The sequence below is a fragment of the Dunckerocampus dactyliophorus genome, chromosome 1 (assembly GCF_027744805.1).
Source record: "Dunckerocampus dactyliophorus isolate RoL2022-P2 chromosome 1, RoL_Ddac_1.1, whole genome shotgun sequence".
Classification (NCBI taxonomy): Eukaryota; Metazoa; Chordata; class Actinopteri; order Syngnathiformes; family Syngnathidae; genus Dunckerocampus; species Dunckerocampus dactyliophorus.
Genome location: NC_072819.1, coordinates 43449152 through 43467853, shown reverse-complemented (window position 1 = coordinate 43467853; position 18702 = coordinate 43449152). Strand labels below are relative to the sequence as shown.

The 18702-nt window shown below is 41.6% G+C and overlaps 1 protein-coding gene across 1 annotated transcript in view; it reads right to left on the bottom strand.

Annotated features, from left to right (window-relative positions):
- fgd (faciogenital dysplasia) overlaps positions 1-18413 on the bottom strand; it is a 54489-nt gene extending 36076 nt beyond the window's left edge. Inside the window, exon 1 of the mRNA XM_054786478.1 lies at positions 18224-18413. Coding sequence (XP_054642453.1) covers positions 18224-18245 — 22 coding nt within the window. The 5' untranslated portion in view covers positions 18246-18413. The remainder of the gene's footprint in view (positions 1-18223) is intronic.
- Between the last annotated feature and the right edge of the window lie 289 nt (positions 18414-18702).

Here is an 18702-nt window from a genome sequence, read left to right as displayed (position 1 = left end):
CTACCTCTTCCCCATGTCCGTTACCGATAATTCATTCACACCACAACTTTTACTTGTTGACACTTATAATATTTAACTTTCTGACGTTTACCATTTACATTTTTTTCCACTTCCTGTATGAAAGGATGGTGTTTAAAAAAAAAATCAAGAGGCAAATAGGAGTTAAAATAATGACACTATAAACCTTGTGCAGTATTGAGGGAATAAATAAAATTTGAAAAATGATAAATTGGGTAATTAGTAAAACATTAAAAATAAAATCAATAAAACAGTGAAGATGTTGACTTCAAAGCTGCATCAAGTCTTTGTGGGTTATGTCTTTAATTTCCTTGTCGTCGACGTGATGTAATCGTCAATATGTCCAGTTCTTTGATGTCTTTGAACTTTGGCTTCTTCCGGTCCTCCATTTAACTTGAGCTGGCCCTCCAAGTGCCTTAAATTCTTCCCCTGCTTCCTTAAGTCACGTGCCTTCTTGGCGATGTCAGCATTGCATTTGGTCAGATGCTGATTTATGTGGACGTTTGTTTCTATCAGCTTACTTCTCTGCCTCAGCAATGTTACCTTGTTTTTTCTGTTGTTGAACTTCATGATGACGACAGGTGTTGTTATTCCTGCCAAACATTGGGATGTATGTATCCATGTTGTTGACATCTACATCCACCCTCTTTGGCTGCAGAAAGTTGTTCAACTGTCGGAGCAACATCTTGTCCTCCTCCGTTACCGGCTGCAATGGCACAGGACCTGTGTGTTATGCGCATGCACGTCGACTGCTCCATCCGCTCTGCACGTCATTTGCGATATAATGTGATCCTTATCATCATTTTGTTTCTTTAAAGCTTCCACTTTTCCTTCCAGCCCACCCATTTGTTTCTGAAGTGATGCATTTTCATTCTTCAAAAACTTCTAATGCGTTTCATTAGGGATTTCATGTCTTCATGTTGTACCTATTTTGCTTTTTGGCTCCTTATATGTTGTAGTGCAGAATCATGCATCACAGTATGACGGTATGACACTATGAACCTCATGTACAGATTCTATTTCAATTACAGCAAATGTTTTTCCATCGACAATTAATAAAAGCATCTTCTATAAAACTGACAATTTGATGTACTATAACTTTCAAATTATGAAAAATGCTGGAGGAAAACTTCACTTCCTTCAAAAGGGTTGCCAAGCCAGTTCAGGAGATTTGTTTGAACGCCTCTTTGTTGACAAATTTGATGGTCAGCACTAGTTTCCAGAAAAAACCTGCATCCGCTGCACCTGTTGAGCGGACCTTCACTGTTGCGGGAAAGACATGTGATGCAAGCCAGCAAGCTACTACTTCTTGCCGCAGGGATGAAGCTTGTTTGGGGTTATGAGAGACGTATTAAACGGTATTGCTGGCACATTATACTGTCACCACACAGATTAACAAGCTACAACGTCAGACACTGTTTTCATTTTACTGAATGCAATGGGACACTGTGTGTGTGTGTGTGTGTGTGTGGTGAGAAATCGCCTGATGGGACACATTTAGCTTTGAAGAGCCAGTTAAAAGAATCACAGCGCAAGCACTTTATATTTCAGAAGATGTTTGGGAAGCAAATTCATGGCAAGAATTTAGCTTGGGGCATGTAAAGTAGCAGATGTTGACATGGGCACACACACTTACATACATGCACTAAACGGCAGACGCCAAGCAACCTGAGGCAGTTTGTTGTATTATTTGTAACCTCCTTTCAGGATCATATAATCAGATGAAGTGCTTGTTAGTGATGAGAGAGGGGGGGAAAAAGCTGAAAGCCTGAAATAACTGAGGAAGATAATCCACAGTGGGCCAGAGGAACAGGATCCATCTGTGTGGATGTAGCTCTCATCTCCTCATTAGGCTCAGGTTCTTATGACTGTCCAGTGTTGAGAGCTGTGGCGGGTGCAATATGGCATAGGGGGGAGTGCCAAAATGAATACAGACAGGATCGAGAAGAGATTTGGTCACTGATGAGGTGAAGGGAGTAAATGAGATTCCTATTCACACTACATAAATCTAGATCGAGTGAGTCTCTAGTGCTGCTAGCAGTGCAATGACCATGACGCCATCCTAATGCCATTACTTCATACGCCTTCATTTTCAAGTTCACTTTGAAACTAATTAAATACAGGAAGCCCTTGTTCTCCTCCAAATGTCTCGTTGTGATGACGCATTTTAATTAGGTGTTTTTTGCAGTTATTTTGAAGTGGAATTCTGACCACGTCAAGGCGTAGAGCTCAGCACACTGCAAGGCAACAGTGGCAAAATTGCCTACCAAGCCTACCTCCAGCCTGACCTCAAGTCTTTTCGTCCAACTAGCAAAGTGTTTTCTGAGCAGACATCACGGTGCCCAATGAGGTTGAAAGGTTTAAACTCCCTGGGTGACATTTTAAACGGGGCCAGGGTTGAAGTGACACCACAATCTAACTGGTCAAGTCACCTTTCCGTGCTCCACTGCCTGCAGCCATTTAAGCACAGATTTCATATCCATTAAACGGCGCTAACATGTTTCAGAAAGTCATTAAAGCAGAGAGCGCTATTTCATGATAAATGGCTACCGGGTAATAGTGCAAACTATTATGGGAGAACAGAGACAAGGAGAGTCAGTCTGCTGTTGCTAAGGTGACCTTTAAATTTGCTGCGACGCTCCTCGAGGTCACCCAAAGAAAGACGAGATCTTCCTGAATAATATAAAGCTAGCGGCATAAAGGTGAAGACAAACTGCACAAAATAACTCAAATGTGTGCTCCTATGGAGCCTGTATGGGTAAATGAACTGAGGGTCATTCTTAGACCAGAGAGGCTGTAGGAAAAATAAAAAATCCAAAAATGAAACCACACTGCCCTCTACTGATGTAATAACAGTCCTACACTACCAGGCAGTAGTAGTTGCCTTCTTGTAAAAGGTTACATTGAAATATAAACATTCTCAGTTCCATGTTCTAACTAGCTTTGCCTGGCACAATTTATCATATCAGATGATTATGTTGGTTTGATTCCTGTATAGAATTACAACTTTCACTCCTTCTATGTACATTTACACAATGCTATACCTCCCTTACACTTACATTGTAGCAAAAAGTTTAGAGGAAGGGATACAAAGGTTACAGTCTAAGCACAGGCCGTCTTTGTTTGCCACAATGGGCCACACTGGGACAACATTTACAACATGCTTTATGACCCCATCAGGTGAGTGAATGGGGGCTTGTATGATGATTACAGGACACACAACGAGCACAGGAGGGGGGGGGGGGATTCTAAATTAAGATGCGAGAGAATGACAGGAATACACACAATCTGGCAAGTCCCTAGTCCCTGTCCTGTGCTGGTCAGTTTCCTCTGTGTCCAGTCGACTTTCATACGGATATCCGACAATCCAAGCAGGAAAATAAACATCCGGACATTTGAGACACGTATTTGTTTTTCATTTCAGTCAGCAGGCGGAAATGCATGTCAATGCATGAGCTTGTATAAAATGTGAATGTTTGGAAAAATGGTGTTCTCTGAGGTTCTTCTAGAACATACTGTGCAAAATTCCCAGGTCGTCATTCGAGTTGTTGCTTTTCTAATGCTATACTGAACATATAAAAAGCAGAATACCGATTAAAAACAATTGCAAAACGCAATGCTATGTTGAATATCTAGAATTTTCTTTTCCTAAAAGTACACCATGATGGTAAAAACTGACAATGACCATGAATATGTCAGGCCTCTAAAACTAATTATGTAATCGAATGCCTGTATCTTTCCTACTCGACTGCTTTACTATAAACAAAGCTAGTGGCGACCTCTGACCAGTACTAGTATATCCACTAGAAAACTGCCTAATGTATACATAAACACATGAAGATCATCAGTTATTCCTAAAAGGATAAAGTGGCCTGGCTTTGTGTTGGCATGTCGGTGTTGAAACAAGGCAGGTGTGTCCAAAGTGCGGCCCAGGGTCCATTTGCGGAGAGCAGATGTTTTTGTTGTTTTTTTTATTGGCCCGCAGCACATTGTAGAGGTAAAATTAAACCAAAAAAAACAAAAAAACAGCAAAAATGGGAAACAAAGCAAAAAGGAAAAATATAAAGACAAGAAATTCAAGTACTGAAAACAATAAAACTAAGCTTTGTCTTTATCAAACATTCTTTTTAGCTATTTTACAAAAATGTTAAAACATCAAAGTGCTGCCTACATTAACATCATTGTCTTCAGTAACAAACGTTCGATTTCAATCGAATCGAATCGCATCATTTTTACACTGCATCGAATCCTATCGAATCGTTCCATTTTTTTTTTTATATATCGTTTTTGAATCATATCGTAACCTGTGTACTTCGATTCAAATCAAATGGTCTATCACAAAGATTAACCTCCCTAATGGCGAGTGTGTACAGTGACCTCCAGGAGTATCGGAACAGTGATGTCAAGTCCTTTATTTTTGACGGAACATGTTACTGACAGGTGTGTCCTATGGCATTGCTTAGTCAAGCAATAAATTGCACTGAATGTCTACGCTCAGTTTCAGATTGCGTAGACTGCATTTAAGGGTGAAAATAACATGAAAACCAGAGAGCTGTCTTTGGGTGAAAAAGCAATTGTGAATCTGAGAGAAGATTGAAAATCTCGGATCATATTGTATGTCATTTAAGATGTGCCTTGTCTTGTCATATAACAATACACTTCTGTCTATTGCGCTCAATCTTGTAATGTCACTTAAGGACAACAATTCACCAATGAGAAGAGGCGTTATTTAAAGCTAATGTAAGCCCTGTACAAACAAACAAATGTCCCAAATTTAGCTTGAGCAACACTATACTGACAACTGCTCGCCATCTGCTACCTACAAGTGACCTCCACTTATATGTGCCCCCCATTAACCCTCCTGATCCCACGTGTCCCACCCCGCGGTGTACAGGAAGCATGTTTCCACAGTTTGGACGTGTGCTTCAAGGAGTTGAACTCATAAAATATTCACACACTTTCAGAACAGTGAAGAAATAGGAATGGAACATGCGTTTACTATTAGGGCTGTTTTTTCCGTATGACTTTCCCAGGAAAATCCCCCTCATCTGGGAAACGTTCAGTCCAGGCAGACAGACAAATAGACAGACAGAAGAGTGTGGACAGATACAAACAGGCCTGAAGAAATGTGGTGAAATTGACCCCTTGGTCCCGTGACCGAGACACAAAGACATACTTTTTAAAGGCTTGCGAAATTAGCTCTTCTATCTTCTTTATCGGGTCTTTTGACTTTGCATCCCCCACAGCCAAGGACAATTAATGTTTGCATGTGCATACCCTATGTTGGATCAATGCACACAACTATTAATTTATTCTAACAATCAACATCTGACATATCACTCCGACACTGGGTGACAGAGTCAGTCTGTCTTCAACAGTTGGTACCATTTAGGAAAACTAGGTCACTTCCTCCTTCTGTGTGTGGGGGGGGAGTGTGTGTGTGCCTCTGGTAGACCCTACAATAAGCCGAGAGACCTCCAGTATAAACACATTGTGCAGGAAGGACTGCTCGTCCGAGCAGAAACATCCTCAAACCAAACATGTCTCCTCTCTTCAAGTGCTCAAACTATTTAGCCTTCTCATGAGTCAAGGTTCTGTGGGTGCTGAAGTGTCAGTGAAGGTGGAATATCATATGGCAGCCCATGATTGTTATTACATACTGTCGCTTTAGCTCAACAAACGTTGGAACATTTGGTCAGACTTGTGGAAAGATGAGGCAGAAACCTTTTTTTAGTTGCATCACAACTACAATGACACTCAAGGTTACAATACTTCCAGTCTTAGAAGCAGCAAGAAAACATGTTTCGGTTTACAGACTTACTATTATGCAAAATTATTATAAGACACATTGGTTCATTTTCTACTCTTTATCCTGTTCTGGGTAATGGGAGAGCTGTTACCCAGTCTACCAGCGATTGGCGAAAATCAAGTAACTGATACCCGCATAATGTCTATTTTTGACACACGGCTACTCCTACCCCTCCAAACCCTCCTGCTAGCTTGACGTTGACGTTCTCCTCCAGCATTTGCAATAAGTGAGTGATGGAATTATTAGATTAGATGCAGCCCCAAAACCTACTCTCTTCAATCGCCATTCTTCATTAGCGATGAAAGCTAACAAACTTACGTCTGTTATGGGGCCGCCTCCACCTCACTCTGAAGCGGCTAACGGTAGTACGAGGCTCCCCTGCTGTGCAAGGCACTGGGTCGTCCCAGCTAGATGCCGGAGAAGGCTCTTTCTCCAAGCCGCATCAGCATAATCCACACAGTTTGCCTGTTGTCATTCCAGTAACAATTTACGATCATACTGTATATTAACTTTGTTTGGATTGTTATACTTAAGCTTCGAGTTTGCGCCTCACAGCAATTATGGTGCATTTGAGGACCACCGAACAAAGTGTGAAACCTCAGCGCTTGATTAAAAAAAAACATGAACAGTGAAGCATAACGTAAAAATTCTTTTTTTAAACAGATGTGCTTTCTGCAGAAAGAACTGCCTGCAGACAGTGCACTTACATTTGCACACTGTGATCTACCTCTATTACGGATTAAATGTGTAAATGCACGTGTCAACATAATCATGATGATGATGATTATCATTATTATTATTATGCGCCACTATATTCAGTTTTTAATTGCACAAGTTTAAGTCATTTAAGAGTTAAGTATTATCCAGCGAGTCGAGTTTGACTGGAGGACGTCACACTAATAGGAGGGGAAAACGGTTACCACCCCAATGGCACCCCCATCCCACTACAGCAATTGCACTTGCCTGCAACTGTAAAACCAACAATTCAAAACACCTGTCACAGAAGCGTGCCTACAAATGCGTCAAGAACCAGTCCAACAGGCGTACCTACGCTCTCTGGTTGGGTACACCTGTACTTACACATCAACCTCGCAGCCCTGCAATGCATGTGACGAGAGAAGCTCAGTTTCAACAGAAACAAATATACCACATGTTTCTAATCAAGTCTGGAGCAGGCTGTGGCTTTGTGTGTGTATTGCGTTAAATGGCATTTGTGCGGAAGCTAAAATAATAAGAACACCTCTGGAACTTGACTAATATGATCTGTTTTTAACCTTGTACACATGTTTATGAATACTCCGGCCCAATGTGTACAAGCTGTTGCATTGGCTCTAGTTTGAGACAGAAACTCACTGGGAGAAGCAGAATCTATATCCAATTTCCATCTATTTCCCAGCCAGTACTTTAGTCCTACTGTTTGTGTGCTGTTCAGACCACTCCGTTGTAATGTTAACCCAGCAAAGCTGATTAATGATTACCTACAGCAACGGAGGACACATTAAACTATAATAACTTTTGACACACATTTATGATCCATAAAGCTAGGTCAAGCGCTTTAGACTGTGATAACATTTAGGCCAAACGGGAAAAAAATAGAAAAATGCCCTGTCAGAGAAGTGATCCATCACATTTAAGGGCTCTTTTGCAGGGCGTCTTGGCTGTGCAGCAGCAGGATTCACACATGACCCCCATTAGGAAAATCAATGTGACACTCAGGCGAACGTGGAAAGAGCCTTCAGCTTCTGGATGGCCTGGGAAGTGACTCATGCTGTCTCACTCATGTAACGTCTATGACAGGAAGATGGATGAATGCATGTGTGTGTGAGTGTGTGTGTGTATTGTTGGGGGCAATGGGATGTTGGCCATTGGTACTCAGCCAAGTGACCAGCTTGCTGTTCACCCATTCAACAGTGAAAAAACAATTTCTATTGAGAATAAATGTATATATTTATAATATACATTTATTCAGCTGGACCCTATTGATATCTATCGTCTATTGATATCTTCCTCTGCTAGCTCATTGTTTTGTCAAGATGGTATTTAAACTGGAATCAAAACTGTAATGCTGACTGCTCAGCAATGAAAAGACTTAAGGGCCGTTCCGAGTTCCTGCGGTGGGAAATCACTCTAAGTGCCATCAGTCAGGTTTCCATCCAAATGTAACAGACACGCTGTCGTAGTTTTCATTTAATTAGCAGAAGAAAAAAAAATACATTTTTAAAACTTTCCATTCACTTCCGTCATTCAAATATTTGGAGGTTAGCGGTCAATCGTGCCCGCTTGCCCAGCCAACATCAACGTACTGTAGAAGAAAAGTGGTTCTCGGCTCTTATGTACTTTAAATCCCCTTTCAGCTCTGATGTCCTTGGTTTTAAAGGCTTTATGAAACAAGTCTTATGAGAAACACCTCTCAGTATACTGTACTGAAACTACAGCTACAAATGCACGGTTGTAGACAACCAAACTGTATCCCACCCGTTATTGTCCAGATTTTCCATTTTATAGGGCGATATGGTGTTTAGATTTCAAGTACTCTCATAAAGAGAAATTAACAAAATAATAATTGATTCTGTCACAATTCAGCGGACTATATGCAACATGTTCCCCATGTTCCCACAGCGTCAACATTCAAATGTGTCCCAAGCATTATATCCCTCCCCCTTTCAGCTTTGAGTACTTAAAAGTACGCTCCATGTAATACACGCAAGCACATTAGTTATGTTTGTTGTCAGCTAATTATAGCGATTTGGCAACGTCATTGAATGTATAGCCTATAGCAGTGGTTCCCAAACCTTTCATAGCCCATAGTACCCCTTCTGACATCAGACTGGAAGTCATGTACCCCCTACTCCTGCACACTTAAATAACAAACCACACAATTAAACATCTTTGATATATTAAAATATATATTATGACATTAAAAAAATCACGTCTCATTTTTCAACTGCACACATGACTACTAATTTAAAACAAAGGCTTTTAGAGGGGTAAGATATCTCCTGGCAGGTTTGTCTTCTGTTTGGAGAGTTTATTTGTATTTGTATTTGTATGTGTACTGAGTATTTACAGTGGTGACAAGCTGTGGTAAATGAGGTGACCTGTGATGTTCATGCTCTTTCGCTGCACTTTGGTCTGCAACAACATGGAAATAATCAGTACAAGGCAACTAATGTAAACATAATAATTATGAATAATTATGAAAACAAAGGCACATAACGTGCAGAAACTTATTAGGAAATTATTTCAATATGAGCGTCGTTACCGAGCCAAATGGCACAGCAGCAGCAGAGCTAAAACATTATTAAGCCTCACCTCTGTTCATTGACGCACAACAAGTGAGCAAGGACGAGATGAAAGGAAGCATAGAAAATACACACCTGTTGTGCGGCGTCGGAGAAACTCATACACGTAACTCTCAGTCTGCGTCACACATGGTATGTTCAAGGACCGCCGAACAACGTGGCCGCAACACCCGAAGAAGACACATTATCCGTGAAAGCATAAATTTACTTACAAGCGCAAAATTGGGGGCTTTCTAACATAGTCGGTGCATCCAGTCAACAAACAAATGACTCATACAGCTCCGAAAACGCACTAATTAGTCACAGCACCACGGAAAATGATCAGCTCTCCTTTAGCACACAATGCAGGGTTTCCCCTAGGATTTTTTTTAAGCTGTGGTGGTGGGCTGCATGGGAGGTGCGCTGCCGCCGCTGTGTCATGCCGCTGCTGTTGCAGGATTTTAAAAAAGAAATATTTAAATTTACTGTAATAATGTCAACATTAGGGTCGTTTTCACAGGCTTGAACAACAAATGCATTAATTAACTTTAAAGCTGCCTTGTCTTCCACTCCTTATCTGTCAAGTGCCAACAGGGCAGACAAGTGATTCCGGTGCGTGTTTTTCAAAATAGTGTAGCGAAACATCTTTTCTGATATTTCATAGATAATTTATTTCAAATGAATTGTGGTCAATATGTAAATAATGGGCTATGCATGTGTCTATATAACACGGGGTGCTCACACTTTTTCCGCCTGCGGGCTACTTTGTCCCAAAGATCGACTTCCTACTGTAAGTATAGAGAATATATATATATTTATTTTATTTACAGTATTTATGTATATTGTACTCAAAATGATCTACCTCTTACTATAAAACATAGCATACATAAAATCTAACCGGTAAACTTTGCCACTACACTACTAAATATTTTAATGATTAGTATTTCACATTCAAAGTTTACCCGTCAGCAAAATAGCTGATATCGTTCACAATTCAAATCAATCTGTCAATAAAGATAATTGTACATTATTCCTCAATAGTTGTGCACATAAACTTGAGTAATATGTAAGTGAGAATAGCTACGTAGCGCTCATCATGTATTACGTCCAGTTAGCATCTGCTATACAACATCACAGATACCGTATACGAGAAATCAAAAAGGATTATGCAAAACACAACGCGGCCGTTGTCAAGGCAACGTATTAAAAAGCTTTCAGCAACGGGCACATTTTCCAGTTCGTCGTGAAATAGTAGTTTAACTAACAAACTTGGAGAAATCATTTCTAGCGTCTATGACGCGAAGCGCAGCCATGAAACAACTGACTTTTTCTACTTACAGTAAGTAGCCGCTACAACGCACAACTTTTGTTATATAGGCATTTTACCGCTGCGTTAGTGTGGCTGCCGACATCTGTTATCCACTTTTTTTATGCCACCGTCGCAGCACCAGAGCGAATCAGGAGGGGGCTCAACGTCAGATGACTGATGTCATGTGACATCTACGAAGTGACGGTTATGATGTAGGTAACACGCGAACAACCTGTTTTTGTTATATTCGAAGTGTTGATGGTGTAGGCTATTGAAATTGAACTGTATGTGACGTCTGTTTTTTCGTTTGTTCATGTAGGGGGCATTACGTAAATCTCAGTGTTCTATGCTAATGTAATCAAGCCGTTTTTCATTTTTATTCACGTATCCCTTATGGCAACCTACAACGTTCATGTAAATTTTGGTTGCCTCTCTGTGTACACCAGAGGTCACCAACCTTTTTGAGATCAAGATACCTGGTGAACCTGCGCAAGATTTACATATTATATATATATATATATACGGATATATAGATTTATTTTGTAAATTAGAAAAGTAAAAAGTGATACATATTTAAAGCTTTGTCTTTAAATTTGAAACTTTGTGTTATTATTGGGTGTTGGTGTCAACATTTCAGCCTTTTCTCATTGTCTCTTTTGCTCTAGTTTTACAATTTTTGCTGTTCGCTATTTTTACATTTTTTGTTTCTGCGATGATGCAATGACAAATGAGCCACAGTCCGCGGATGGTCCCCGTGCCGCACTTTGGCCACCCCTACTTTTGTGCTTTGGGACTCAAGCAAACCACAGGGAGAGCCATTATCTATAAATGGCGAAAACATGGGACAGTGGTGAACCTTCCCAAGAGTGGGGACGGCCAACCAAAATTACCCCAAGATCCCACAGCAACATCCAAAGAACTGCAGACCTCACTTGCCTCAGTTAAGGTCAGTGTTCATGACTCCACCATAAGAAAGACACTGGGCAAAAACGGCCTGCATGTGAGTTCCAAGACACTGCTGAACAAAAAGAACATTAAGGCTCGTCTCAATGTTGCCAGAAAACATCTTGATGATAGCCGAGACCTTTGGGGAAAATACTGTATGGTCTGACGAAACAAAAGCTGAACTTTTTGGTAGTTGTGTGTTGTATTACATCTGGCGTAACGCCGCATTTCATAAAAAGAATATAACAACGTCATAGAATATGGTGGTGGTAGTGTGATGGTCTGGAGGAATTTTACTGCTTCAGGACTTGCTGTGATAAATGGAACCATGAGTTCTGGCCATCTGTTCGTGACCTCAAGCTCAAACAAACTTGGGTTCTGCAGCAGAGCAATGATCCAAAGCTCAGAATCACAATTAGCTCTATTGGCCAGGTATGATTAAGCCTGTTTTATGCATTCCGCATCCACAAGGTCCGTGTGGCTCCGTGCGGACAAATGACGTCATTTTCGCACCCACGTCCCTTTGACCGGTTGCAAGTCGAGTAAACAATGGCAAACTTCTTCCGCTCTGGTTTAGTACCGTAGTAGACGCGTGTTTTCAATACGCTGCCCCCTGCAGTTTGGGAACAGACGCCGCACGGAGTATAAAGTCACACACGGTCTCTTGAGCGGATTTCCGTGCGGCTCGTTCGAGCGTAAAGTATAACCCAGCTTTTATACAAACAAGAAATTTGACTTTGGTTAAATTATCAAACCAGCAAGTCTGGCTCACACCAGCAAGTCCACCTCTGAACAGCTGAAGAAAAACAAAATGAAGACTTTGGAGTGGCCTAGTCAAAGTCCTGACCTGAATCCTATTGAGATGCTGTGGCATGACATTCAAAAGGCGCTTCATGCTGGAAAACCCTCCAATGTGACTGAATGACAACAATTCTGCGAAGATGAGTGGGCCAAATTCCTCCACAGCGCTGTAAGAGACTCATTGTAAGTTATCACAAACGCTTGATTGCAGTTGTTGCTGCTAAGCGTGGCCCAACCAGTTATTAGCTTTAGGGGGAAATCCCTTTTTCACACAGGGCCATGTAGGTTTGGACTTTTTTTTCCTCCTCTAATAATAAAAAGTGTCATTTGAAAACTGCATTTTGTGTTCAGTTGTGGTATTTAAATTTGTTTGATGATCGGAAACATTTAAGTGTGACAAACGTGGAAAAAAACTAAGAAATCAGGAAGGAGGCAAACACGTTTTCAGTGTACTGAAAGTGTACCACTGTATGTATTTAAGTTTAAAAAAAATTCTAAATAAATAAAATGCAGTTGTTAATGCAGTATACGGTGGCCTGCAACTGTTGCTAAGTGGTTGTTGCTCTCTGTTCAGTGACGAGTACACGGTTTATGCCACTTATCCTCGGCTTCTGTCTCATTCTGAATCACATCCACACATTTGGTGACCCTGCACGCGAGTAATGTCGACAGACAATGATGACAACAGCACGGAGGTACGTAGCAGTGGAATGACGGCACGTGTGACTTCTGAGTTCTTCCACCAAAAAAAAACTGTTGTAAAAGGAGTAAATCTTCTAAATGTGCATCCCTTTGAAGGGGTCGTTCACGTGAGTATAACGTTTTCATTTAATAACGCTATATTACTGTATTTTTTTGTCATTTTCGTTTTACGCTGCAACGTGTAGCGTCAATACGCGTTTGTTTACACTATAAGTAATTCAACAACGACATATGCGACTTATTAGGTTATGATATTCATGTTAACATGTCGAAAATGTACTTAAACAATGTTATGTGCTTACGCATTAGTTCGATAGCTGCAAGGCCATGTGAAATACACACTATATCCACATGATACAGGATGCCAAACTCTGAGGGCATCTGAGGGCACATGTCTTGTCATACCGGTGCCGCTTGATGCTAATGAGGCAGCTAGCGTCAGCTGCAATGGTTAAGTTGCAGACTTTTGGTAACACAGATGATGCCCGTGGTTTCAGCACATCGAAGCCCAGTTCCAACTGCGAGGAATAACACAGGTCATGACAGGATTTCCACATAGTGGCCGCGCTGGACCTCCGCTTTCTGACATACCTTAGGACGGTGTGACGGGCAATTTTAGCGGTTTTGAAACCGTGGCTTTTTCATACCGTGGTTGTACCTTGAAACCGGTAACCGGGCCATGCCTACAATGCATCTTATATAACAAACTTTATAAAACAAACCAATAAGAGTCAAACCACCTCAACCACAACATGGACGTTTTATGCGGTGTGTGTGTGGGTGTCACTGCGCGCTTTCACTGATTTTACTGAGCACTGCAGCTGAAAATACCAGCAAGATACATTCCTAAACGGTGACAGTTGGCGATACGGGAGAAAATGTATGTCAAGCTGGGGGAAAAAGAATAAGCAAAGCAAAAAAAAATTATGAGGAAAGTAGTTAAGCAGTTCAGTTTGTCATTATTTCCACACTTATTTCAGGCTACATGAACCTGCCACGGGTTAGAGAAGTAATGTCTGAAAGAAAACTGCAGTGCAGCGCTTTAGGTTCAATGCGCCCTTGATATTGTACTAGCATGATAATTCAGATCAACCTTCAAGGGCAAAGCAATCCAATCAGGACAGGTACAAACGTAAAAACATCACCAAGGAACGCCTTAAGGGATATTTGCTGGAGTTCTGGCCGGTTCTGATAAAACTGCTCTTGAGGATTTAGTCCATGCTGACCTCTTCAATAAACTTGCACTGACCTCCATCTTTCATTTTAAGTACACACACATCCCTTCCAACTCGTACGTCCTGCTGCGCTTATTTGTGAAAAGCTGATCTGGATGGACATGCAAGATTACATACCTGCACGCTCACCAGCCCAGCTACCTCACAAGATTAGAATCTCGCCTCTGTATGGCCACACGTGGTGTGTCTGTCCTCATATCTCGCCAGTTAACATGGCCCCAAGTCAAGTTTAAGTCTGGGAGAGCTTGGGGGGCGTGGGGGCCCATATGCTAAAAAAAAAAAAAAAAAAGATATTCTCACCGTCCTGTTCATTTTCCTCCTGCTCACTGTTTATCTCACACAGAGAGGAGATGTTTACATTGGCTTGGTTAAACACAGACAGTCCCGCATAGTTTTTGTTAATAATAAATAACCTAAACAGCTAGCCAGGACGTCCATCCTTGAGCATCTCACGGACACGAGTGAGAACCGCTATTGAAGCCAACACAGCGACTGTCAAATGTCACACAAAAATTGGTCTATTTGCGATGTGTTCGTGGTTCATAAGAGGTTTGCCGATGATGCGACAAGCTCTTTTAACTCATTTGACCCTGCAGTGGCCAACACTAAAATAGGCCAGGGGGTGCACACGCTGGCTGCCTGGGTTCCCATGTGGAAGAAATAAGCAACCTGAGAATACAGGGGAGGAAAAAGTAGATATTTCATCCGATGGCGGCTGTAGTGAGACGTCCGTGTGTGTGGCGGAGGGGTGGGTGGGCAGTGTGATGAGGAAGGGAGTGGAATTACAAAAAAAAACAGCGAGGGAACGGCCTTGAATGAGTATGTAGGAGAAAAGAGTGATATTGCTGCACTGCCTGGGGGGCAACTGCATTGGGGGCAGGGAGTACTGGTACCAGTTATTCTTTTGTGCGTGTATACATTTTACATATAATGCAGAGCAGTGCTTCAGTTGAGGAACGAATGTGCATATGACACTAAAAAACCCGACAAGGGAGTCAAAATTGAACGTGCACCCAGAACTTGCGTATTTTTTGCATCATAAAAAACATGTGAAAAGATAACTGTACAATGATAAACCCATGAAAAATAGTGGCACACAAAACCTTGCACTCGCCGAAATGTACATCAGTGATAACAGTCCTGATTCATTTGGACACCACATGACTTTTACATATAAATGCATAGTTAAATGAATAATGTGGAGTAATTTGGCTCCATAACTATAGCCTAGCTTCTTGCTTTGCAGCTGGTGTGTGTAAGACGCACAACAGAAGGCGCTCAAGGCGCTTCCCACACGGATTGACGAGTGTGACGCAGCCGACGCGCAGGGTAACGATTGTTATTGGATTTCCGAAGTTCCTGTTCTCCGTCAATCTGTGTGACTATTTTACAAACGGCACATCAACCATGACTTCCAGTGCAAATCGGTTTTGCGGGAGGCAATTCCAGTTAATATCAGAGCCACTTCATAAAATTAAATGTTTCCAATGTCCAGGATTAAATCATCAATTAAGAAAAGCCCAAACGGTATCCGAGATTTGTTTTATCATCACTGTACTCAATAATGTAACAATTACAACCATGAATTTCCATTTCACCTACGACTAACAACTTCAAAATATACCTAGAAGATCCTTGTAAAGATCTCTGCGGGTCTGGAGAACATTGTCATAAACTAAACAGGTTTTCTTGCTCAAATTCCAAACAGTAGCACAGAATCACATAAAAACATAGCCACACTGAATGCATCAACTGCTAACAAACCACAGCAGCAAATCAGATACAGTAAGACACGGGAAAGAAAGTGGCTCAACAAACCTGGGCTTTGTGCTCAAGCCCAACGGTACTGCAACGGTGGTTATCAACGTACTTTTACTTTGCAAGTCCTTGCGGTCACTCAGTTCTCCTTCACATAAAAGGGGGCGTTTGACGTCATTTTATTCTACTTTCGCTCGAAAGCGGGGCGGTCCCAGCCGGTGTATTTTACACAAGATGAGCAAGTAATTATTCTGGAGCTCTATGGAGGAGTTGAAAAAGATTATTACTGCCAAAAGCAACACTGTCACCACCAATAGATCGAGGGCTGGCAGAATAACGCTGAGCGCGCAAATGCGCAAGTTAACACTTATTTTTATACTAACTATACCCTACTAGTCTTTTCATTTATCAAGGCTCGACACATTGACGTATTAACACTTATCCATCTAAAAAATAAATTTGAGCAACAACCGTCTTTTTCATCATTGAAATATATCTATATTGTATTAAATAATATTCAATTATAAAATGCTGTACCTCGTTGTGACCACTGGTGGCAGTGTTGTGGCAGCAACCTTTTTCTCCTTTGTGACAATTTTTTCCTTTTTGTCAGCGTAAAGAAGTGTTTTGCTGCAGTTGATTGATGCCTAAGAGTGCTTATTCCTCCAGCAAATATTCTAATATAAGAAGACTAACGGGCTGAGTGCTCACTGCTGTGACTTGTACGTTTGCTAACATTGGCCCAATTATCAATATTTCATTTTGCATTTTACTCCTGACGCTCGGCTCAAAATGTGAACAAAGGTAGCGTATTGTCTCGGCCGAAAATCTCTCTCTTATAGAGAATTTAATAAGGGAATGCTAGCGAATCAGTGTGATCTCAAAGCAGCCACTCCCGTCGTAGTGTTGCCCAAACTATCCTCGCTCCCGTGTCAGTCGGGTTCTCAATAAATGGTGACGCCATCTCCAAATGCGTTACACTGTGGAACAGCGGCGCTTTCATTGCAGATTTTAAGGTGAAAGTCTGGACAAAGTCGGGACCAGGTTATGCCTAAGTTACCATGGTGATATAGCTGCTTTCCTTGAACAGACACTCAACACACCTCGCTAACCCACTAAACTCACTTCGCAATACATCCCCAAGGTTAGCATGTGTGTTTATTTTTGTCATTTCTTGTCATGTAGCCTCAAACGTTTCAATAGCAGCAACGGTTACGGGCCAACCGTTTGGTCAGCTTGGCACAGCAGAAAAGGGACAGAAAAAGGTGCCCCCCACTATGTTTTTCATACATTGCCTGGCCAAAAAGTCACACTTATACTGTGTTGGACTGCCTTTAGGTTTGATTGCAGCACGAGCACGCATTCGCTGGCATCGTTTCCACGAGCTTCTGCAATGTCACAACACTTCATTCTGTCCAGAGTTGCATTCATTTTTCTGTCAAGACCTCGTAATGATGATGTGAGATTCGGGCCACTGTACTTGCACTTGTTAATAATGCGCTGGGCAATACTTCAAACCAATTTTAGTAGTTTCAGCCAAAACAGATTAACATCTTTTCCATGACCACAGGATGTGCCTTTAGGTATGGTTGCGTGACACACCGTATCAGTTAGGGTTAAATAAGTACATACTGTAAAAAGTAATTATCAACTGGGAGGCTCCTAACTATTTGCTTAGTTAAATCCAAGTGGGGATCTTTTATTTGACCAGGCAGCTTATCATATCATACTTAGCATCAATTCCTCACCATGCAAAACAATGCTTAAGTCGAATCTCGAGAAAATTTAAGTATACACTCTTTTGGTGTGCACACCACGACGTTGCCGTCTTTTGTTCATTTTACGACTTTGCACTCATTCATTCGAAGAAAAGACAACAGTAAGACTCCAGTCAAGACATGACACATCACCTACACGGCATTTGGACCGGAAGTAGTGACCTCTGCTTTGTGACATCAGTGCATCCTACCGGTCCATCACAGACACAAGCACACCACACACACAAGTCGTCAGCACACCTCTTATCTAGTAACCCTTCAGCCAGAGAAAAGTATGAATGCCTCTGCTTTTAATCACCATTATCGGAATCACAATGGAGTCAAAAGTCGTCTTAACCGCCAACTCAGAACAAATGCTCCCGATTTTGTCATGTCAGCTTTATGTTGTTCGGTGAGGACAGTAACACGACTCGAAGCCGACGTGGAGCCCACCAAAGCCAGCAGCTGTCCCGCTGACAGCTGGCAGCAACAACACAAACAAGCAAAAAAAAAAACAGCGTAATCGGAGCTGTCGAGCAACTGTTCGACTCAATGGAAGTTTGAAAATAAGCAACACCAAGACGCGTTCACGGTCTGTGTGGACTTACCAGTAGCTGAAACACCCTGCATCTTGTATAAAGTTGATCTCTTGTCAGAAATGGAAAGCCCACACACTACGGATACTTCATGGCGTCCTGGCGGAGACAACCGATTTTAACCGGGTCATTGTGTGTGTTTTTCAGTAAAAGCGCCGTGGTCCTGCGTGGCTCCTTCCTCCTCCTGCACATAAAGAACTGCGTCCTCCCAACTGCTGGAAACATGAAATTGCGCGCTCCCGATGGGAAGCGCGCCCACGCTAACCCCCATTCATACTGGTGTCATATAAAATAATGCATCTTTTGATCATGTAAGCAAAGACCAAATGCTCACTTCAATAATGTCCCTTTGTGTTTTACGTTTTGACGTTAAACTTTTCACACGCTGATCGGGAATATATGAGACTTTAAAAACATATATCCAAACATGTCCACTGCATATACAGTGGGGAAAATAAGTATTGAATCCCCCGCTGATTTTGAAAAAAACG